The sequence below is a fragment of the Gambusia affinis genome, linkage group LG14 (assembly GCF_019740435.1).
Source record: "Gambusia affinis linkage group LG14, SWU_Gaff_1.0, whole genome shotgun sequence".
In the NCBI taxonomy this organism is placed as follows: Eukaryota; Metazoa; Chordata; class Actinopteri; order Cyprinodontiformes; family Poeciliidae; genus Gambusia; species Gambusia affinis.
In genome coordinates, this window is record NC_057881.1 from 6,367,931 (window position 1) to 6,390,770 (window position 22,840).

General features: G+C 36.9%; 3 protein-coding genes across 11 annotated transcripts; all 3 read right to left on the reverse strand.

The window, feature by feature from the left end:
• Positions 1-700: 700 nt before the first annotated feature.
• On the reverse strand, positions 701-5,812 carry LOC122843832 (zinc finger protein OZF-like). 3 transcript variants are annotated; one of them, XM_044138908.1, is made up of 3 exons: positions 5,444-5,812; positions 2,387-4,596; positions 701-1,653 (listed from the first exon to the last, which is right to left on the reverse strand). In XM_044138908.1, exons 1-2 carry the CDS (start codon positions 5,460-5,462, stop codon positions 3,140-3,142), a joined length of 1,476 nt encoding a protein of 491 aa, XP_043994843.1. In that variant the 5' UTR covers positions 5,463-5,812; the 3' UTR covers positions 701-1,653; positions 2,387-3,139. The 3 variants fall into 3 exon arrangements, with proteins under 3 accessions (XP_043994843.1, XP_043994842.1, XP_043994841.1); XM_044138907.1 differs by having other exon boundaries at positions 2,387-4,623; XM_044138906.1 differs by having other exon boundaries at positions 2,387-4,623; positions 5,417-5,812.
• A 166-nt stretch (positions 5,813-5,978) lies between these two features.
• LOC122843840 (zinc finger protein with KRAB and SCAN domains 7-like) lies at positions 5,979-10,139 on the reverse strand. Its single transcript, XM_044138922.1, has 2 exons — positions 9,739-10,139; positions 5,979-8,546 (listed from the first exon to the last, which is right to left on the reverse strand). Exons 1-2 carry the CDS (start codon positions 9,755-9,757, stop codon positions 7,150-7,152), a joined length of 1,416 nt encoding a protein of 471 aa, XP_043994857.1. The 5' UTR covers positions 9,758-10,139; the 3' UTR covers positions 5,979-7,149.
• Positions 10,140-10,974: 835 nt separating this feature from the next.
• On the reverse strand, positions 10,975-21,065 carry LOC122843839 (zinc finger protein 501-like). Of its 7 annotated transcripts, none has more exons than XM_044138921.1 (6): positions 20,754-21,065; positions 19,603-19,696; positions 19,335-19,426; positions 17,630-18,010; positions 13,614-13,718; positions 10,975-12,281 (listed from the first exon to the last, which is right to left on the reverse strand). In XM_044138921.1, the coding sequence occupies exons 1-5, from the start codon at positions 20,791-20,793 to the stop codon at positions 13,705-13,707; spliced, it is 621 nt and encodes a 206-aa protein (XP_043994856.1). In that variant the 5' UTR covers positions 20,794-21,065; the 3' UTR covers positions 10,975-12,281; positions 13,614-13,704. The 7 variants fall into 7 exon arrangements, with proteins under 7 accessions (XP_043994856.1, XP_043994853.1, XP_043994854.1 ...); XM_044138918.1 differs by having other exon boundaries at positions 20,754-21,063; XM_044138916.1 differs by lacking the exons at positions 10,975-12,281; positions 13,614-13,718 and adding an exon at positions 14,347-16,276 and having other exon boundaries at positions 16,571-18,010.
• Between the last annotated feature and the right edge of the window lie 1,775 nt (positions 21,066-22,840).

Genomic DNA, 22,840 nt, shown 5'->3' on the forward strand with positions numbered 1-22,840 from the left:
GATGTGACAAACTGGCGACCTGTCCAGGGTGTACCCCTCCTCTCGCCCGGGACGCAGCTGGAGAAGGGCACCAGCAACCCTCCCGACCCCTTTAGGGAAGAAGGGTGTAAGAAAATGGATGGATGGATGGATAGAATCTTACGAGGCTTGATTAAAATACTTCTCGAAAATAGCCTTCAAGGAAGTATAAAACGTGCAATTTAATACACCCACATTTCTGTCTTAAAATGTTTTGTTTTAAAAATCATAAAAGAAATAAAGGTTGAAAACATAATTTTATGTTGGTTTTTTTTCTACACAATGTTTTTTTTCTGTGAATTAAACTACTGAAATAAATGGAACATAAAAAATAAACTACTGAGTAGAAAAACTAATCCACACCAGCTTAGTTTATACCCTGTATTAGAAACATTAAATTTATTTTTTGGAGCAATTATTCTCCAACTCTAAATTAATTTAAACTTTTATTCTAGACAAATGTGAATACATCCAAAGTCGTCAAAATTAACACAAAAAGAAGAAAGAAAGGAGTAAAAAATGTCTTCTCACAAAAAAATGAATGGACTTAATTGGGTCCTTTAAAAGAAAACAAATAAGAAAAACTAAAGTTGAGCTGTTTCAATTTATAAATAGCAATTGCCAGATTTTAGGTTTTTATTTTCATTAACCTTCCAGGAGTGATTAAAAATTATTATTAACCCCATCTGGGGTTAATAAAGTATTTTTGAATCGAAGAGACTCCGTTGTTGTATCGCAGTATCATAAAGAGGATGCTGACCATTACGTTCTTGATTTTACTTTAAAAATGACCTTAAACTGGGTCCAATTGAGTCAAGATTAAATTCAAACCAAGACAATCAAATCATGTCATCATATTTAGTTCCAACTACAATAAATGTTTTATAGTTTCACAGTTTCTCTTCAGCTGAAGGTCCAGTGTCTTATTTCCTCTAAAGAAATATTTTAGACAGAGAAGCTGAAAAGTGGACAGCTTATTCTTCAAATCAGTCTGGCTGAAGCTTTGACCGTAGTCCATGCAACTGGACGGTTTTCATCCATATGTATTCTTGCGTGGTTCTTGAATGTTTTTCCATATGAACATCGCTCTACAGACGGAGCAGCTCTACGGTTTTTCTCCGGTGTGACGTCTTAGGTGACATTTTAGGCTCGTAAGGTAAGCAAAGGTCTTTCCACAGACCAAGCAGCTGTAAGGCTTGTTTCCAGTATTACCACACATATGAGCAGATAGATGTGACCTACATGTGAAGCTTTGGCTGCAGACTGAGCAGCTGAAATGCCTTTTGCTAACATGAGTTATTGTGTGTTTTACTACAGTGTTTTTAGTTTTAAAGCCTGCATTACATACAGAAAAATTAGTTTTTAAAGTAACAACATTGCTACAAACTGATTTTAAGCATTGATCTGGTTCTGGTCCTACAAAGTGTTTGTTTTTCTCAGTTTGGCTGTAATGAGGCACTGCGATCTGAGGTTTCTCTTCATCATCTTCACTTTTCACAGGAACTGGATTGAATTTTAACTCAGTGATCTCATTCTCCTCCTGCTCCTCTTTAATCTGCGGAGGCTTCTGGTCCTCCAGGTCTGGTTTGGGACTCCAGTTCTCCTCCTCTTTGATCCCCATGAGCTGCTGGAAATCTACAGGAAACACAAACAGAGAACGTACAGGAAATGGCTCTCATATCAAATGTAGGGCCTCAAGGTGGGGGAAAGACTTTTTATGACGATATATTAAGATGCAGACATGGAATATTCTAATTTAAAACTTAAAATGTATTCTTTTTAATGTTCACTTGTGACATAACTGTGAGGAATACAGAAGTTTGAACTTGTAAATATTGCTCCTGGACAGCTTGTGAGAATCATATGCAATCAGAAAATTCTTCAACAACATCCATACCACACTAAAACTTTATTTTAGCATGTATTTAAACTTTTATTTACTCAGTTCTTTTATGTTTTCATCATGCAAAGCACTTTGAATTGTGTTGCTGCTGAAATGTGCTCCACAAATCAACTATATTCTAGTCTACTTTGAAACACCAGCAGCAGAAGCAGAACCGGAGAAGCAACTTTCATTTTTTATGCTCCATAAATGTGGAACAAACTTCCAGGAAACTGAAAAATTTGACATCAATGGCATCTGTAGGTAAATCCACAATTTGCTTACAGATGCCATTGATTGTTCTATTTATGACACTAATATGAATTTTAGTCTTCATTATCCCACTCTAATGTGCTCTTTTGTCATATTGTCATGATGTTAAGCACTTTCAATAGTTGCTGAAATCTGCTCCAAAAACAACCTGAATCATTGTTAGTAAACGGTGTAGCAGAAGATAATCACCGAACTCAAAGTCCATCTACTCACCGTGTGCTGGTTCCTCCATTTGTTAATAGTTTTCTCTCCGACGCTGGGACCTTCTGAGATTTTCACAAAATAAAAATAGAAACGTTTCTCTCTTTATATATCATCAAACTGTCTCTGACTCGCTGCATTCCCGTTTCCTTCCAGCTAACAGGCTAGGCTAAACCTACGGGGAGGAAGTAGATAAAACTAAAGAAACCAAAACTTCACAACTGATATAAAATCACGGTGGACTTAATGATGCGTTTTATTATGATCGGGAAGCCAACACAAGAAAATTGTACATTAAAAATAATGAATTAAAACTCGCTGCTAGGAGACAACTACTTCCGCTATTCGTCGGCTCACGGAGGCCTTCAAAATAAAAGCTTTTGTCTTGATTTTTATTGGCGGTTGGAAAGAAACATTTGGTAAGCATTACCGCCACCTACTGGTACGGAATGTGGCTTAAAATATCTATTTTATAAATTTAAAGCTCCTCAAGAGTCGTATTTACAGTTTTATTCAATAAATGAGATTGTGTGTTCCTATGAGGTTACCAATAACCCCACCATAAAGTAAGTAAATTAAATTTATTTAGCCATTTTCATACAGTACAGACCAAATGTTTGAACACACCTTCACAAGAATTATTTTTTTTTAATTTCCCATAAGGAAAAACTTCATTTTCAATAGGAACCTGGCCAAAATTACCAAAATAAAAACACATAACCTTAACAGTAGTTACAATGAACACTCAGGTACAACGAACTTCACTCAGCTGGCCTTTACACATATTCTTGTGTGGTTCCTGAATGTGTGTCTCCACTTAAACGTTGCCTTACAGACAGAGCAGCTGTAAGGTTTCTCTCCAGTGTGGGTTCTCATGTGGTTCCTGAATGTGTGTCTCCACTTGAATGCTGCCTTACAGACAGAACAGCTGTAAGGTTTCTCTCCAGTGTGGATTCTTGTGTGCAACATTAAGCTGTTTTTGAACAGAAACTCTGCTTTACAGACAGAGCAACTGTGTCGTTTTTCTCCTTTATGACGGTTCATGTGAGTAGACAGGTAGGACTTACACTTGAAGCGTTGGCCACAGAGCAAGCAGCAATGAGGGGATTCATTTGAGTGGGTTTTGGTGTGTTCTCCTAAATGCCTTTTAGTTTTGAATCCTGCATTACACACAGAACATATGTAAGGTCTTTTCTCTGTGTGCATGATTTGGTGTTTTTGTAAGTTTCCCTGAGTATTAAAAGCTCTGCTACAGATGGAGCAGCTGTAAGGTTTTTCTCCAGTGTGGTTTCTTGTGTGGCTCACTAAACCGCGTTTCCTGTAGAAAGCTGCCTTACAAACAGAACAACTGAAAGGTTTTTCTCCAGTATGGAGTCTTGAATGTTCCACTAAACTGCTTTTTCTTGCAAAAGCCACATTACACACAGAGCAACTGAAAGGTTTTTCTCCAGTATGGGTTTTTGTGTGCTCCACTAAACTGTTTTTCCTCAAGAAAGCCGCCTTACAGACAGAGCAACTGAAAGGTTTTTCTCCAGTGTGGGTCAATGTGTGCATATCAAAACTATACTTTCTGTGGAAAGCTGCCTTACAGACAGAACAGCAATAAGGTTTTTCTTCAGAGTGACAGCTCATATGAGCAGATAGATTTGACCTGTACTTGAAACTTTGGCTGCAGACAGAGCAGGCGTAAGGCCTTTCCCTACTGTGTGTCATTTTGTGTTTATTTAGTTTTCCTTTTGAAAGAAAACTTTTGTCACAGACAGAGCAACTAAACGGTTTTTCTCCAGTGTGGATCCTGTTGTGTTCTAACAAATGCTGTCTGCAGATGAATGTTTTATTACACTCAGAGCAGCGATGTAACTCTTTACCTTTCTTACAAACTGGATCTGCGTTATTGGTTCCAGATCCCAAACTTGACTGAGCTTCACTGCTCTCCTCCCAATTTCCATCACTGACATCCGTCTCTGAGGACTCTGAACAAGAATCAGAAGTTTCATCTTCACCATCTGATTCTAAATGTTGACCTGGTTCTGGTCCAACAAGGTCCCTGTTTTCCTTGGTTTGGTTGTGATGAAGCTCTGGGAGCTGAGGTTTCTCCTCCTCATCTTCACTTTTCACAGGAACTGGATTAAAGATTAACTCAGTGATCTTTTTCTCCTCCTGTTCCTCTTTAACCTGTGGAGGCTTCTCGTCCTCCTGGTCTGATTTCCACTTCTCCTCCTCTTTAATCACTCTCAGCTGATGTACATCTGCAAGAAACAAACAAAAAAACAACAACAGACAAGTTACAGGAAATGGCTCTCATATAAATTGTTATATTAACATATGGCTTAAGGGTGGAGCAAGAAATATATTTAAAGATGCTTAAAGACATGGACTATTCTAATTTGATTAACAAGATGTAAAGCTAAATTATCCTGATGTTCCCTGGTGAAAAAATTTAGGGGAACACAGAAGGACGACCTTAGTGCATGTGAATGAAGCACCAGAGAAGTTTCATGTGAGCCTCAGATGCCATGAGATAATCACTTCAACAAAATAATATGCTGCTAACTGAAATATATCTGCCTTTGTTTCCACAGCAGGAGAGCAGCCTGCAGCTGAGAAGAAGATTGTAGCTGCAGCTGGTATCTCTGCCAGCGCCACTATTAGGAAAATTTCCTTCACATACACTAAGCTTCCCACGTTCCTTGGAAATTCCTCACTGAACTACTAGGTTGTGCCTGGGCAGGGGTAAATTAGGCTGGGGTAAACAATTTAAGTGTTTTATTATGTATTTTATTGTGCTTTTGCATTGTTGATGTTTAAAACTGTTCCAATTGAAGCTCATGCTATTAATGATTCAAACTTCATTCCAATAAGTCGTTTAATCAGCAATCCTTTGGTAACATGAGCTCTTTTTAACGCTACTCCTTTTTATGTTTTCATCATTTAAATCTCTTTGAATTGTCTTGTAGCTGAAATATGCTCCACAAATAAAATGCCATGTCTGTATCGTTGTTAGTAAAACGCTAAAGAACGGAAATAGCAGAAGATAATCACCGTCAATCTGCAAGTCCCTCTGCTCACCATATGCTGGTTCCTCCATCTTTACTAGTTATCTTCTTCCCAACGTCGAGATTTTCACAAAATCACAACAGAAACGTTTCTCTCCTTAAACGTCAGAAACAGCCTGTTCTCCATGAAACTGCCTCTGACTCGGTTTCCTATTTTCATAAAGCTAAAAGGATAAGCTAGCTGGAAAAAAAAAAAAAGATAAAAATAATGCAAAAAAAAAAAAAAAAAAAAAAAAGAAAAGACGTAAAAAGCAATTAAAATAAAAATTCATGGCTTCGCTGAAAAACCGACTTAATAGGCATATTGGAAGGACAAAATGAAACAAAACTTTGTTCGCTTAGCTTTTGCTTCTACCAGACAACTACTTCCGCTATTCGTCGGATCACGTTGGCCTTCAAAATAAAAGCTCGACTTGAGCGGCACTTCAAAGCTCCAAAGGAACAGTTTAATTATATTCAATAAATTGGAATATGCGTCGCCATGAGGCTCATTTTTTTAGATTAAAAGTATTGTTTTTATTGCTCTGACTTAATGTATTCATCTTAAATACCATGTTTTAATGAGCTGTAAGTAAAAAAAAAATAATTAAAAAAAAATTACATAAATAAAAACTTGAAAACATTAAGTCATCTATGCAATGTGTTTCATTCTGTGAGGTTACTCAAATAAACTTCTTAGTAATATTAAAAGTACTGAGTGACCAATGACGACACAATAAAGTAGGCAAATTTAATTTATTTAGCGATTCCCATACATAAGTAGGCTACCTACAGCCTAACAAGGATGTTCTTGGATTGTGTAAGAAAACCAGAGTACCTAGAGAGAACCCACATAGACAGGGATAACTAAACACCTGTCCTGGATTCAAATCAAGGTACCAAAGACCCCAACATGAAGTAAGCATTTAATTTATTCAGCCCTTTTCTTACAGAAGCAGAAGTTTACACAGAATGTCATAGGTAAACTTACTAAACTAGCCACACTCGACTAAACTAAGTTAAAGATAGAATAATGGTGAGAAGTAAAACTACTAAAAAGTAAAACAAAATTATACAAGTAAAAGTAGAGGCAATTAAATCTGCCGCACAGTGCAGCGGACGCTGACGCAGCATTACGTTGATTCATATTCCCTCTATAATTCAAAGATTCCTTTAGCAGAATTATAAATAAGGCTGTAATCCATACAGTGGATGCACAGACAGTAGACTGTATATTTATTATATCCAGGGCAGACCTCCCTTCGCCAGCAAAATAGAGGAGGAAGTTGTCTTCTTGATGTGGGCGGGATGCTAAAAAGAAACCACTGTGAGATTAATAGTTCTTAAATAGGTCTTTGTTTCCTGTAGTCCAGTCCTTGAGGGCAAGAGGGCCAAAAACAATCTGTTGTTGTATAACAGTCTCATGAAGAGCATGCTTTGGGTTGTCTGTATTTTTTTTTGTCTTTATAAAGAATCCTTCTTAAACAGGGTCTAATTGGGTCAAGATTCAATTCAAACCAAGCAACTTTATCCCGAGACAATTGTGTAATATTTAGTTCCATAAACAACATATGATGTTACTACAGTTACATTACATAGCTTCTCTTTAGCTTAAGTTCCAGTGCTGTCCTGTGAGGTTTATTTCCTTTAAAGAGATGTTGAGACAGATGAGCTTAAATGTGAACACTTCATTCTCCAAATCCAATATCAAAGACTGGCTGAAGCTTTAACCTCAGTCTGTTACTGATCTGTGTGCAGTCTTACATGATTCTTGAAGGTGTTTTTCCACTTGAATGTTTCCTTACAAACAGAGCAGCTGTAAGGTTTCTCCCCAGTATGAACTCTTTTATGTTGCACTAAAGTGTGTTTCCTCAGGAAAACTGCCATGCAGACAGAGCAGCTGTAAGGTTTCTCTCCAGTGTGGGTTCTTGTGTGTTCCTTTAAATTGCGTTTTCTCATGAAAGCCATTTTACAGACAGTGCAACTGTAAGGTCTTGCACCAGTATGACCGACCATGTGAGAGGATAAATAGGACCTGCACTTGAAGCTTTGGCCGCAGACTGAGCAGCTGAAAGGTCTTTCCCCAGAGTGGATCCTTGTGTGTTCCACTAAATTCTTTTTTGTTTTGAAACCTGCTTTACACACAGAACATATGTAAGATCGTTCCTCTGCATGCATGATTTTGTGTTTTTGTAAGCATCCCCGGGAGATAAAAGCTTTGCTACAGACGGAGCAGCTGAAAGATTTTTCTTCACTGTGCGTCTTCATGTGGTGCGTCAGAGATATTTTCCTTCTAAAACTTCTGTCGCAGATGGAGCAGCTGAAAGGTTTTTTTCCAGAATGTGCCATTGTGTGGTTCACTAAGCGCTGTCTTGTTGGGAAAGCCTCCCTACAAACAGAGCAGCTGTAAGGTTTTTCCCCAGTGTGGATTCTGGTATGTTCCACTAAACTTTGTCTTCTTTGGAAAGCTGCCTTACAAACAGAACAGCTGTAAGGTTTTTCTCCAGTATGACTAATCATGTGGGAAGATAGATGTGACTTATACTTGAAACTTTGGCTGCATACCGAGCAGCAGAAAGGCCTTTCGTTAGAGTGTGTTATTGTGTGTCTTTTCAGGGTTTTTTTTAAACTAAAGCTTTTGTCACAGACAGAGCAACTAAACGGTTTTTCTCCGGTGTGGATTCTGTTGTGTTCTATCAAATATTGTCTACAGCTGAATATTTTATTACACTCAGCGCAGCGATGTAACTTTTTACCTTTCTTACAAACTACTTCTGTGTTATTGGTTCCAGAACCCAAACCTGCCTGAGCTTCACTCCTCTCCTCCCAGTTTCCATCACTGACATCCGTCTCTGAGGACTCTGAACAAGAATCAGAAGTTTCTTCTTCTGATTGTAAATATTGATCTGGTTCTGGATCCACAATGTCTTCGTATTCCTTGGTTTGGCTGTGATGAAGCTCTGGCAGCCGAGGTTTCTCTTCATCATCTTCACTTTCCGCAGGAACTGGATTGAATATTAACTTAATGATCTCTTTTTCCTCCTGTTCCTCTTTAATCTGTGGAGGCTTCTGGTCCTCATGGTCCAGGATGGGACTCAATTTCTCCTCCTTTTTTATAACCAGCAGCTGCTGGACGTCTGCAAGAAACACAAGAACACACCAGTTACAGAAAATGTCACAGTAATGTAGGCTGATGGTCACCACCGTTTTTTGTAGCCTAAAATTCCTGAACTTGAAATTTTAAATTAATGGCACATGGCATTAACATGGTTGATCACACTTTATTTACATCTTCATTATTATTTAGATTTTTCACAGCTTCTTGCATTGCTAGTCGTTGAATTACATCATCTACTTGATACTTGATTCACTAACTGCTTGTATAAAGTTGTTTCATCTGGTGAGGTCTTTTGAGTTATTTCCTGATGGAATATCCGAATGTGTTGATGTTTCAGACTCTAGATTTGATCTATTTTCGCCATATCAAGTTATTCAAATGGATAAACACCTTATAAAATATATTGTCTACTGTCACACAATACCTTTTGGGAAATATTAGTGTTTCACATAGTTTTTCTTCTTGTGGTACAGGCTCACTAGCTTAGTTAGATTAGCATCAAAACCAGCAGGTAGCCAAGGCTCCTTTTCCAGCTTATAGCCAACAAGAACAGACCCAGAAAGCAAAAGATGTTAATTCAGTGTTGGATTATGGTCAAAAACATTGATTTTTAGTTAAGGTTGATTGCTGATGGTGGATCAACCATCAAACAATCACCAAATTCTAGATAATTAACCGACGTTGAAATGATGTCATTGAATCAATGTGGTTTATGGTTGAATTCTAATGATTGAAATTTAATTAAAACCACTTGTTTGTTTGTATCATCCACAAGGCCGTTACTCTCAATTTTTATATCACTGACTGCTCACTGCCATAAGACATTGTGACCCTCTTAAAAAACAGAAGGTGATTATCGACAGAAGATTTGCTCCTCTGATCTGGGGTAAACATACAGAGAATTGCAAAACTGCTGAAACATTGAGTTAATTTAAATCAAGGTTGTAGTGCTTTTTTACAGTTTTGTTTGAGTATTCCATTTATAATATTGATGCTTAATTTTAGACTGCATTCCAACTTCTCTTTAGTCCCCTTTATTACGCTACTGTAATGTGCTCTTATGTTTTCATTATTAAAGCAATTTGAATTGTCTTACTTATGAAATGTGCTTCACAAACTAATATCCCTCCCCTGTCTGGTTGTTAGTAAAATGTTAAAGAACGGATGTAGCAGGAGATAATCATAATAAAATTGAGAGTCTATCTACTCACCATGTGCTGGTTCCTCCATCTCTGGTAGTTGTCTTCTCTCCAACGCTGAGACCTTCTGAGGTTTTCATAAAATAAAAATACAAACGTGTCTCTCCTCAAACATCAGAAACAGTCTGTTCTACAACAACCCGACTCTGGCTCGCTGTTTTTCTGTCTGCTTCTGGCTAACGAGCTAAGCGAAAGCTAACGGGAGGAAATTCAATAACAAAGTACTCAGAAAGCCCACTGAACGGAGACACGTTAGCTTCAAAAAGGAAGAAACAAAACTTTGTGTTCGCCTAGCTTTTGCTGCTAGGCGACAACTACTTCCGCAAATTCGTCGGGTAACATTGACCTTCAAAATAAAAGCTCGATCTTAACCGCTCTTGAAAGCTAAACAGTAGCAGCAGTTATAGTTGTATTCAGTAAATTAAAATATGCATTCAGATCATGGTCATTTATTAGATATTTTTTGGAAATAACCTTCAAGCAAGAATATAACTTTTTTTTATTCAGCTCACATTTCTGCTCTAAAATGTTTTTATTGGTCTGGTGAAATAATCTTTTAAATTTTGGATTAGCTGTAAACTGAAAGAAATAAAGGCTTAAAAAAATTCTGTCTTAAATTAATCTATGTAATGATGAATTTAAAGTCAATCATTTAAATTTCTCTTTTAGACCGCAAGCCTCTTCCTCCATTATTATTAGTAGTATAGTCACAGTTCTGATTAGACGCTCTCAGATGCTAATGTGATTCATTCTTTGAATTAAGTTACTAAAACGCACTTAAGAAATATTATAATTTACTGCCTGTGTATTGATGCAAATAATAAACCAATATATGTAAATGAGAGGAATCAACACCATCAAAACCAGCAGGCAGTTTCTTTTAAAAATTAACAGCGCATATTTTAAGCTGTTACCAGATAACATATTTCTACTTCATTGTGACAGAATGTTTTTTTTCTCATCCTGGTGGCAAATACGTTACTCAGGATTCACCCATCCTTTTTCTGCTACCTCTGATGTAAGGGGGCATCCAGTCACTCCAGTGAAAATTGGAAGAGAGGAGAAGTTCACCCTGGAGAGGTTAGCAGATCATTATAGCACAGCAAACACAAAAAACTTTCTACTAAGGGCAACTTAAAGAAATCAATTAACCTAACATGAATGTTTTTGTATTGTTAGAGAAAACCGTAGTACTCAGAGAGAACCCACATAGACAGGAAGAACATGCTAAATAAACCACTCACCAGGTTTCAAAGCCATGAGCAAATTTGCTTCATTTAGAAGTTTTCATACATAGAGCAGAAATACAAACAAATGTCAGAAAGAATGTGTCTGAAAATACATAACACTGCCCTTTTAAAGTAATTGTGAAAGTGACTGAAGATTTGACCACATTCTGTACAATTGGTACAGTTATTCATCCTTATGGTGTCTTGAGTGTTTCTTTAATGTGTTTCTCCACTTGAAATTCTTTTTACAGACCAAACAGCTGAAAGGTTTCTCTCCAGAATGGATTCTTGTATGTTCTACTAAAGTGTGTTTCTTCAAGAAAGCTCTCTTACAAACAGAGCAGATGTAAGGTTTCTCCCCACCATGGATTCGTTTATGTTCCATTAAACCACGTCTCCTCTTGAAAGCTGCCTCACAGACAGAGCAGGTGTGAGGTTTTTCTTCAGAATGACTTTTCATGTGAGCAGTTAGATACGACGTACGGCAGAAGCTTCGACTGCAGATCGAACAGCTGAACGGTTTCTCCTCTTTGTGGATTTTTGTGTGTCCTAGTAACGCGTTTTTACTTTTAAAATCTGCACTACAGACAGAACATATGTAAGGTCTTTTCTTTGTGTGAATTATCATGTGTTGTTTTAAGTTTCCCTCAAAAGCAAATGTTTTGCTACAGATGGAGCAGCTGTGGGGTTTCTCTCCAGTGTGGATTATCAAGTGCTGTCTTAAATTGTTTTTCCTTTTAAAAGCTGCATTACAGATAGAACATTTGAAAGGTCTATCCTGAGAGTGAACTTTTGTGTGATCTATTAAATTAGTTTTTGAAGGAAAAGATTTGTTACAAACTGAGCAGTGGTACAGATTGTCTCCAGTGTGGATTCTTCTGTGTTCTAACAAATTGCCTCTGTGGACAAATATTTTTCTACACTGAGAGCAGTGGTATAACTTTTTGCCTTTCTCACAAACTGGATCTGTGTTATTGGTTCCAGACCCCAAACCTGACTGAGTTTCACTGCTATTCTCCCAGTTTCCATCACTGATGTCTGTCTCAGACGTCTCTGACGAAGAATCAGAAGTATCTTCAGTGCCGGATTCTAAATTTTGATCTGGTTCTGGTCCAACAAGATTTCCATTTTCCTTGGTTTGGCTGTGATGACATGTCTGAGGTTTCTTTTCATCATTTTCACTTTTCACAGGAAGTGGGTTGAATATAAACTTGGTGATCTCATTTTCCTCCTGTTCTTCTTTAATCTTCAGAGGCTCCTGGTCCTCCTGGTCTGGTCTCAGATTCCACTTCTCCTCCTTTTTGATCTCCAACAACTGCTGGACATCTGCAGGAAACATAAAGTCAGTCTTTGTAAAACTGGCAGTGACACAAGCTGTGCTTCCATTACTCATATAATTTCTCTAGTTAAATTTGGTTAATGGAAAAAAATCCAATTTTGAAAAAGCAAATTTTTCAATCAAATGTTTTTTGTTGTTGTTTTTTGTTGGATGAGATGTTTATTTTTGGCCATATTAAGATTGGTTTATTTTGCAAAACCACAATGGAAACATTTTACGTCACACAATCAACAACTTGATATTCCCACTGGCACAAACCACAAAAGAAGATAACAGGAAGTAGATGAAGGATTACGACTCAGCATGTTTTTTAATCATATTGCGTGAACAAACTTATTCACATCTGATTTTAAATTCCGTTTCTTAGTGAAGAGAAACTCAGCTATTGTGAAATCTTTTTTAACATGTAATTATTCTACTGCTAATTCCCAAATTCAGAGAGACACATTCATACCTTTAAATAGCTTGAATATGACACACTAAATTAAAATTCATTTAAAGCTACAGTATGTAACTTTTTCAAGAAATATTTTTTACATACTTGATAAAATTCTTATCATGTCAGTAAAGTTTACTTCATAAGACAGATAATCTGTGAAAAAATTTAGCTTCTTTGGCTTTCCCCCAAGCCAGGAGGAGGGTCTTTCAGCTGTCAATCAACCTCATGCACACTTGCTCCCTGCTATGCTGCAGCTGATTATTCACAACAGCTGATTCTGTCATGAATGAGGCTAGTTAGCATGGCCACGGATGCACGTGGATAGACTTGTAGTTTTTCTGGAACCATAAGTGGTTTCTCTGCCATTAGTACATTTAGTAGTGCATATATGACGATGATTGACAGCACTAAGATCCTCCTACTGGCTCTGGTTTCTTGTTTCGACCAGCGCGATGCATTTCTTCAGATGGCAATCGTAGCACTGGGAGGTGGAAGAGATCAATCATTTCACAGATTATCTGTCTCTTGCTCTACTGTGACAACTTGATGACAGTTTAAACAAACATGTCCAAAACATATTTTTTTAAAGTTATATGCTGCAGCTTTAAGGGCTAAACACAGTGGGTCTGACTTACATTAATAACTGTTGTTTATTTATTAAGTCATTATGATATTTTGGACTGTGTTGAAACTTTTTCTTTTCCTTTAGTATGCCAGTGCATTTTTTAATGTTTTCTTCACGTAGAGTACTTTGAGTGGTCTTGTTGTGAAATGTGCTCGACAAAACAACTTACCTTGCCCTTCATCGTTTTTGGCTGCGTTTTAAAAAAACGTTGAAACAGAAGATAATGACCGTCAAACCGAGACTCCATCTACTCACTGTGTATCGGTTCCTCCATCTCTCTTAGATTCTTTCCTCCAACGCTGACGTCTTGAACTCGCTGCTTTCCAGTCGGCATCCAGCTAACAGGCTAAGCTAACACACCTGGGAGGAAATTAAGGAAAAACTTAACTAAAACAAAACTTCATAATTAACGTAAAATTTCAATGGCTTTAAGGATACATGTATAAATACCCGGAGAGCTGACTGAACACGAACATTTCACATTGAATAAGGAAACAAAAGTTTTTGTCCACCTATCGTCTGCTGCTAAGAGACAACTACTTCCGCTATTCATCGATCTTATTACCCTCCAAAATAAAAGCTCAATTTGAGCCGCAAGTTATAGCTACGTAGGAGTTGCATCCACAGTGATACAAATTAGAATATGCGTTCCTATCCGACTCAATTCTTAGATTAAAGTTACTTTTTGAAAATAACAGCCTTTAAGCAAGTGCTAAACATACTTTTTATTAAGTCTACATTTCTGTGTTGAAATGTTTTTTAGTCTGATGTAAATATTCTCATCTTAAATATTGCTTTCATGAGCTTCAAGCAAAAAATCGATATAATTAACAGAATATAGAGTAAATAACCTGACATGAATGTTTCTGGACTGTGGGAGGAAACCAGAGTACCCAGAGAAACCAGACAGGGAGAACTTAAAACCTGATCGATATTCAAATCCAGAAACTTCTTCCTGCACGGGACCAATGCCATCAAAACACCACCATGAAGTTTGCACATTTCATTTACTTAGCAATTTTCACATATAAAGCAAAAGCTTACTCAAATTCTAGTAAGAAACATAAAACTTGAGTTTATTGCACAGTTCAAAATACAGCAATACAAGCATAAAAATAAAACTACAGAGTAAAAAAAATAAACTCACAGCAGCATAGAGAAGAAAAACAAGTTTGACAAAAATCAAGTTGAATTCAAAGATAGTCACTAGATTTAAGTTTGTCTTCATTAAAAACTCCCTCCACTTAGCAGAACTGTTGTGATGAAACAAGTTTTGCACATATTTAACACATCTTCTTCCACCTAATAGATATCAGTTTCCTGTGTCTATAAACTGATCACACACTGGCCAAAACACTTTTAAAGAAAAGTAATTTTAAACATAAATACAGGCTTAAACTAGAGTTGTTTTTTCCACATTATGCATTATATAATATTAGTAAAACCCATGTCAAACTCATCTGTAATTTGAATATAGCAGTAAAAGTGGTTTGTCAGAAAAAAATAATAAATGAGATACTTCCTGCCCAGAGCCATCAGTATGTACAAGTCTTTTATGATTGAGAAATATGACTTACATTTTCTTTCCCTCTGGAATTAATAAAATAAATCTCAACTGAAGACACCTTGTTATTGTACAAGACTCTCGTAAAGAAGGTGCTCTGCTTGTGGTTATCTTGATTTTAACTGGGCCGAATTATGTTGAATTTCATGCAAACCAAGGTTCATTGCTCTCCTCCCAGTTTTCATCCCTGCCATCTTTCTTTGTGGACATAAAGAAGCAAAAGTTTTCTCGTCATGAATTTTTGTGTGCTTTTTTAAATTAGCTTTCGAAATAAAAGTTTTGTCACAAGTAGATCATCTGAAAGGTTTTTCTTCACTGTGCTTCTTCAAATGTCGTGTCAGAGATCGTCTCCATGTAAAGGTTTGGTCACAGACAGAGCAGCTGTAACGTTTCTCTCCAGTGTGGATTCTCATATGATCTATTAAATTGCTCTTCCTTTTAAAAGCCGAGTTACAAGTCTGGCATTTGAAAGGTCTATGCAATGTGTGGACTTTTGCATGATTGTTACAGTTTCCTTTAGAAGTAAAAGTTTTACCACAAACAGAGCAGCTGAAAGGTTTCTCTTCACTATGCATCCTCATGTGCAGTGTCAAAGATGTTTTCCATGTAAAAGTTTCATCACAAACAGAGCAACTAAATGGTTTTTCTCCAGTGTGGATTCTGTTGTGTTCAACCAAATACAGTAAACAGCTGAACATTTTCTGACACTTAGAACAATGGTATAACTTTTTACTTTTCTTATTAACTGGATCCGTCTGATTCTTCCCAGGTCCTAAAGCTGACTGAGGTTCACTGCTCTCCTCACAGTTTTTATCACTGCCATCTTTATCTGACGACTTTAAAGAATCAAAAGTTTTCTCTTTGTGTATTTTTGAGTGCTTTTTTAAATTAGCTTTTGAAATAAAGGTTTTATCACAAGCAGAGCATCTGAAATGTTTTTCTTCACTGTGCTTCTTCAGGTGTCGTGTCAAACAATTTCTCCATATAAAGGTTTGGTCACAGACAGAACAGCTGTAACGTTTCTCTCCAGTGTGGATTCTCATATGTTCTGTTAAATTGCTCTTTCTTTTAAAAGCTGCATGACAGGCCAGACATTTGAAAGGCCTATGCAATGTGTGGACTTTTGCGTGATTTTTAAAGTTTTCTTTAGAGGCAAATGTTTTACAACAAACAGAGCAGCCGAACGGTTTCTCTTCACTGTGCATCTTCTTGTGCATTGTCAAAGATAGTTTCTGTGTAAATGTTTCGTCACAAACAGAGCATCTAAATGGTTTTTCTTCACTGTGCTTCTTCATGTGCAGTATCAAAGATGGTTTCCACGTAAAGGTTTTGTCACAGACAGAGCAACTAAATGGTTTTTCTCCCGTGTGTATTCTGTTGTGTTTTAACAAATATCGTCTACAACTAAATGTTTTTCTGCACTCAGAGCAGCCATGTAACTTTCTACTTTTCTTATAAACTGGATCCGTCTTATTCTTCCCAGGTCCCAAAGCTGACTGATTTTCACTGCTCTCCTCACAGTTTTCATCACTGACATCTTTCTCTGACGACTTTAAAGAATCAAAATTTTTCTCTTTGTGTATTTTTGTATGCTTTTTAAAATTAGCTTTTGAAATAAAGGTTTCATCACAAGCAGAGCATCTGAAATGTTTTTCTTCACTGTGCTTCTTCAGGTGTCGTGTCAAACAATTTCTCCATATAAAGGTTTGGTCACAGACAGAACAGCTGTAACGTTTCTCTCCAGTGTGGATTCTCGTATGTTGTATTAAATTGCTCTTCCATTTAAAAGCTGCATTACAAGATGGACATTTGAAAGGCCTATGCAATGTGTGGACTTTTGCGTGATTTTTTAAGTTTCCTTTAGAAGCAAATGTTTTACAACAAACAGAGCATCTAAAAGGTTTTTCTTCACTGTGCTTCTTCATGTGCAGTATCAAAGATGGTTTCCACGTAAAGGTTTTGTCACAGACAGAGCAACTAAATGGTTTTTCTCCCGTGTGGATTCTGTTGTGTTTTAACAAATATTGTCTACAACTAAATGTTTTTCTGCACTCAGAGCAGCCATGTAACTTTCTACCTTTCTCATAAACTGGATCTGTCTGATTCTTCCCAGGTCCCAAAGCTGACTGAGGTTCACTGCTCTTCTCACAGTTTTCATCACTGCCATCTTTATCTGACAACTTTAAAGAATCAAAAGTTTTCTCTTTGTGTATTTTTGAGTGTTTTTTTAAATTAGCTTTCGAAATAAAAGTGTCATCACAAACAGAGCATCTGAAATGTTTTTCTTCACTGTGCATCTTGATGTGTTGTGTCAAAGATCGTCTCCATGTAAAAGTTTGCTCACAGACAGAGCAGCTGTAACGCTTCTCTCCAGTGTGGATTCTCATATGTTCTATTAAATTGCTCTTCCATTTAAAAGCTGCATTACAAGATTGACATTTAAAAGGCCTATGCAGAGTGTGAACTCTTGCATGATTTTTAAAGTTTGCTTTAGAAGCCAAAGTTTTATCACAAACAGAGCAGCGGAAAAGTTTTTCCTTATTGTGCTTCCTCATGTGCAGAGTCAAAGAAGGTTTCCGCATAAAGGTTTCGTCACAGACAGAACAACTAAATGGTTTTTCCCCAGTGTGGATCCTGTTGTGTTCTAACAAATGCTGTCTACAGGTAAATATTTTACTGCACTCAGAGCAGTGGTGTAACTTTTTACCTTTCTCACAAACTGGATCTGTGTTATTGGTTCCAGACCCCAAACCTGCCTGAGCTTCACTGCTCTCCTCCCAGTTTCCATCACTGACATCCGTCTTTGAGGACTCTGAACAAGAATCAGAAGTTTTATCTTCGCCATCTGATTCTAAATATCGATCTGGTTCATAAAAGTCTCCGTTTTCCTTGGTTTGGCTGTGAGAGAGCTCAGAGAGCTGAGGTTTCTCTTCATCATCTTCACTTTTCACAGGAAGTGGATTGAATATAAACTTAGTGATCTCATTCTCCTCCTCTTCCTTTTTAATCTCTGGAGACTTCTGGTCCTCCTGGTCTGGTTTGGGACTCCAGCTCTCCTCCTCTTTGATCCCCCCCAGCTGCTGGACATCTGCAGGAAACAGAAACAGACAAGTTACAGAACACAGCTCTCATATGAAATGTCATAGTAATGAACTAAACATGGAGAAGCAGCATGCAGCTTCCATGCACCACGAATCTGGAACAAACTTCGGGAAAACTGCAAAACAGCCGAAACACTTAGTTCCTTTAAATCTAGACCAGGGGTGTCAAACTCCAGTCCTTGAGGGCCGCTGTCCTGCAATTTTTAGATGTGCCTCTGCTGCACCACACCTGAGTAGAATAATCAGGTCATTAAGGCTCTGGAGAACTGATCCACAGAAGGAGGAGGTAATTAAGCCATTTCATTCCAGTGTTTTGTACCTGTGGCACATCTAAAAACTGCAGGACAGCGGCTCTCGAGGACTGGAGTTTGAGACCCCTGATCTAGACAAAAAAAAAACCCACCTGTTTAAAGTCACTTTTGAAAGACTAATCAATAATCTGATGTGTAATGATGACAAAACGTAATGTTGTCTGTGTGTTCTATGACTTTGTGTTTTTGTGTCTTTATTATGTAAAGCACTTTGAAAAGCCTTGTTGCTGAAAGGTGCTATAACAAAAAGAAAAAACTTTTTAAGGCCTCAGATGCCTGAACTTTGTCCTGAATCTACCAGTTAACAGAAAAATAAAAACAGATTTATTCTATGGTAATTTTAATTGTTAGAACACAGAATTAACATGTTTGATTTATTTACATCCTCATCATTATTGTGATTTGTTACAGCTTCTCGCAATGCTGGTCATTTAGCTACATTGTCTATTTCATGTTAATGTAGATGCTCAGCTTTCAGAAATTACTGATGCTGATTTTCTGCGTGGATAAACTTATCTGGTTTAGTAAGAAGTGATTAGAAGCTGTGATTGAATGTATGCGTCCATTCTTGTTGTCCCTGTTTGAAGGGTTAGTATTATTTTTTTGTTCTTGACTTGTATATTCTGCTTCTTCTATTGCAATTTGAGAATTTATGTTTATACTTGTGATGTGACAGAATGATAAATTGTGGGTCAGAAGAGCCAGAAAACCACCCCGGCTTGAATACTGCAAAATGTGCTTCAGATGGAAATATTCCAGCTAATATAATTACTAAGTCCACTGAAATGTAAAGTAAATAGAAAACTGGACCACAGTATGAGACTAGAGAGGCAAGAGTAGCAGTAGCAAAAACAAAAGCTACTGGCAGTTTACAGCTTTCACTAAACAGTCTGTTAATTCTTAAACTTTTTCAGAAAATAAATTTTGTTTAAACATTGAAATGTTTAAACAATCAAAAACAATAATAATCAGTTGGTAATAAAAGAAAAAGGATTTGTACCAGGACCATGCTCTGTGTTGGAGTCACTGCCAAAGCTGGGTTGATCTGGTGACTTGTGCGCCGTGTCATCTCTCCCTCTTTTCCTCTGGTTCCTAAAAGAAATAGAAGTGAAGTAAGATTTCCTGTGGATAACATTTTAACTGCATCTACATTTTGTGCAGAGCAGTATTTCAAAGCTTGTACCAATGCACATTAAATACTATAGCAATGGAGCAGAGGAAAAAAAACATCAAAATAAGAATAAGAAATCCAAACTAATTATCTTTACCTTTTCATCTTTGCTCCAGGTCTCTGAATTTGTTTAGTGGACATGAATACAGAAGGCACAAAATCAGGATCTTGCCAGTCCAGTGACGCCTCTCCTGCAAATAAAACACACAAGCTTGTTTATTAGCAACCAGCCAACTTTTTATGTCCAAATTTAACAGCACTTAGGTTTTCCATCCAATTGCTCGACATTTTTGATTCATTTGCTCCACTGCGACATAAAGTGGTTGAAACACGTAAAACGATGATGATGTGATGTATGAAGCTTAAAATGAATAGATAAATTATTCTTAATCTGTTTTTGTGGAAACAATGGCTGGATAAAAAGGAAAACTGGAAAATAATTAGATGAGAGGGTTGTTATATAAATAGGCTTTTGTTACTTTAACCATGTTTATGTTACAGGGGACAAAATGTTATTATTGGCTTTTAAATAAAAACCTTTTTTTATTGTGCTCGGCTTCATGCGGTTTCTCCGATGTGAGATTATTTCATCTGCTATAGAAAATTAGCTTTCATAGAGCACAGATGTTGTCAGAAAAGAATCAACAGGTTTACTGAAGTTGGAATGAAACATTTTCTGTCCTTCACAACATTCCAAGGAATTCTCCAGTTCCCAAATGTTACTATATGTTTGTATTCAAAAATTACTTAGTTGAGCTTGATCCACCATCTAGTAGGGTTTTATAATGCATCAGCAAAGATGAGGTATTCTTCATAGCCTTAAAAAACCCCTCATCCTCACAAATTGTGCTTTAAAACAACAGAAACTAAAACACAGGATATGCTGTGTTTATTATAAATGATCTTTTTTTTTTTTTTATTTACGGGCAAATTTTTTGATTTAGCAGATTAAAATGTCGCCAGATGTGGGAAAATTGGGTTCATTGCAACACAAAAAGGGGGGAGAGGTTTATGTATATTGCTAACACACACACAAAAACATCCTAAAACAATAAAATGTGACGAGGGTAAATACTAAATATCTGCCCTTTTCAATTCACAATCAAATTGATGAACCAGTTACTCAATTTTTTTTTTTTCTGGATTATTCGACGCAGCTCTAGTAGATTGTGGGTCTACCCTTTACAAACAACTGTTGAAAGCAACCAGAGTTTCTAGTGAATTAAAAGTAAATTCACATAACCTTACCTGATATAAAATGGGCACCGCAGACCCGTGCTTTCTTCATAGTTTTCTCGGTCCAATCCACCCGATTGATAGCCTGAAGCCACAGCCGCCTTCAGAGCCTCTGATGCGGCCGGTTAACCCCCGGAATGCGGTAGAATTTAACCCCGTCCTGCGAGTACCGGTTCGAACAGCCGTAAACGCAACAACCCGACATTTTGAGTCCGGTGCTGGTACTTTTCAGCGTTAGATACTTCTATTGTGTTTGAAAACTGCCGGGGATGTATTTCCGTTGCTCAACGATGCGCGCGCAACTTCTTGCTAACGTACTCTGGAAATACGTCATAATGACCTTCAAAAATAAAAGCACGATCTGAACCGCACTTTAAAATATAGCTCATTTTATACGTTACAGACGATGAAGCATCAGATCTATCTCTCACTGACTTACGTAAATTTTCAAATAATCCAACATATTATTTTTACTAAATAATATATGTGTCTATTTTCTGTAGAATCTCAGTTTCTCCATTTTCTTACTGGAAATTGAAAAATGAAAAGAATATTGGAAATTAAACATTTTGTTTGCTGTATCTGGTTGTTTTCTGTTGTTTCCAGAAGCCCTGCTGATCTGTGGGGATCCAAATGAAAAATATTTTTATTATGAAAGCAACTGCACTCTTAATGGATACCCCACGATTTTGACAACTATCTGTGAGGAAAAGGCTTGGGAGCGTCAGTGCAGGGAAGATGGTGGACATTTGAACAAGATGTTGAGATAATCCTAAAATCACAGATTCATTTCACCTTGAAGTCTCCAATACAGGTTTGTTTCTTCAGTGTCCTGCAACATTTTCTTTGCTGATATTTTTGAGCTACTAAATAGGAAAATTACTCTATAATGCATAACCAGCAGTTCCATGCAGCACTCTGAGCATAACTGAAATTGCATGTTTATGAGAAATAAAGTCTGCATACACACTTCAAAGAAATAGATTCCTGAACTTTTTGAAAGTGCAGATATGTCCTTAACAACTTTCTGTGATTTTAATTTCCAGAAAAGCATTGCTTGAACAAAAATTGCCAAGATGCTGAACCTGGACGCCCTCCCTGTAATGAGAAGTAAGCTCTGTATCTGTGGTCTCTAAGCTGTGGCCCGGGGTCCATTTGTTGCCTACAGAATGATTTGTATCCCAAGTGCATTTGGTTTACCAGCCAGGGAGGTTAATGCAAATACAATCTAAAAAATGATAATTGGGATCCTATTGTCACTAAGACAATGCCTTCCATAAGAGATAGAGACAAACTAAAATGTTATTAAAATGCAAAACACAAATTGCTCATCTTTTATTAAACATGTTTTTGCATTTTTTTTTTTTAAAAATCTAATTTTAGATCAAATTTGTGCCTGGTAGCTATTAAGTTTACTTTTATAGTTTTGGCCACTGATGTCCAATGTTTGGACATCTCTGTTTAATGTAAACTAATATTTGCACAATTGTATTTTAGTCAAATTCTTTATCTTAGTGGTTAATAATACTTATGTTTTATACTCCAATATGTCATAAGAGTCACTTTGAATAGCTTGATTGGACTCAATGTCTGAAGATATATTGTGTGATTGATTTTATTTAAATGAGACAAAGCACATTAATGAATGTAAAATGTTGTCATAATTATACTGGATTAGTCTAAAAGCTCATTTCCATCACACTGGAACCAGTGAACTCAGAGTTCACAGACTCAAACGTTAGTTGAACCTCGGTTTCCTTCATTCTGGAAAGTTGCAACCTTGTTTAATGCATGGAGTTATGGCGCCACCTGGAGGCCAAACAGCTGAAGAAATGTCTTCATAATCCAGGAATGTCTTGCCTGCATTAGTTTTTGCAGAGCTCAAAAAGTTACCTTGTCATTTCAATGTTTTTGGAATTTTTCCAATACATTCTAATTCCATATAAAAAGATAATTAAAATTCTTTTTTTTTTTTTTACATCTTAAAAAACTGATGTGGAATGCATCAGAATGCTGGGATCATTATCACAACAAAAATATCTAGAAATCCCAAAACAATTATGAGGATTCATCAAGAAAAAACACCACTTTCCACCAAC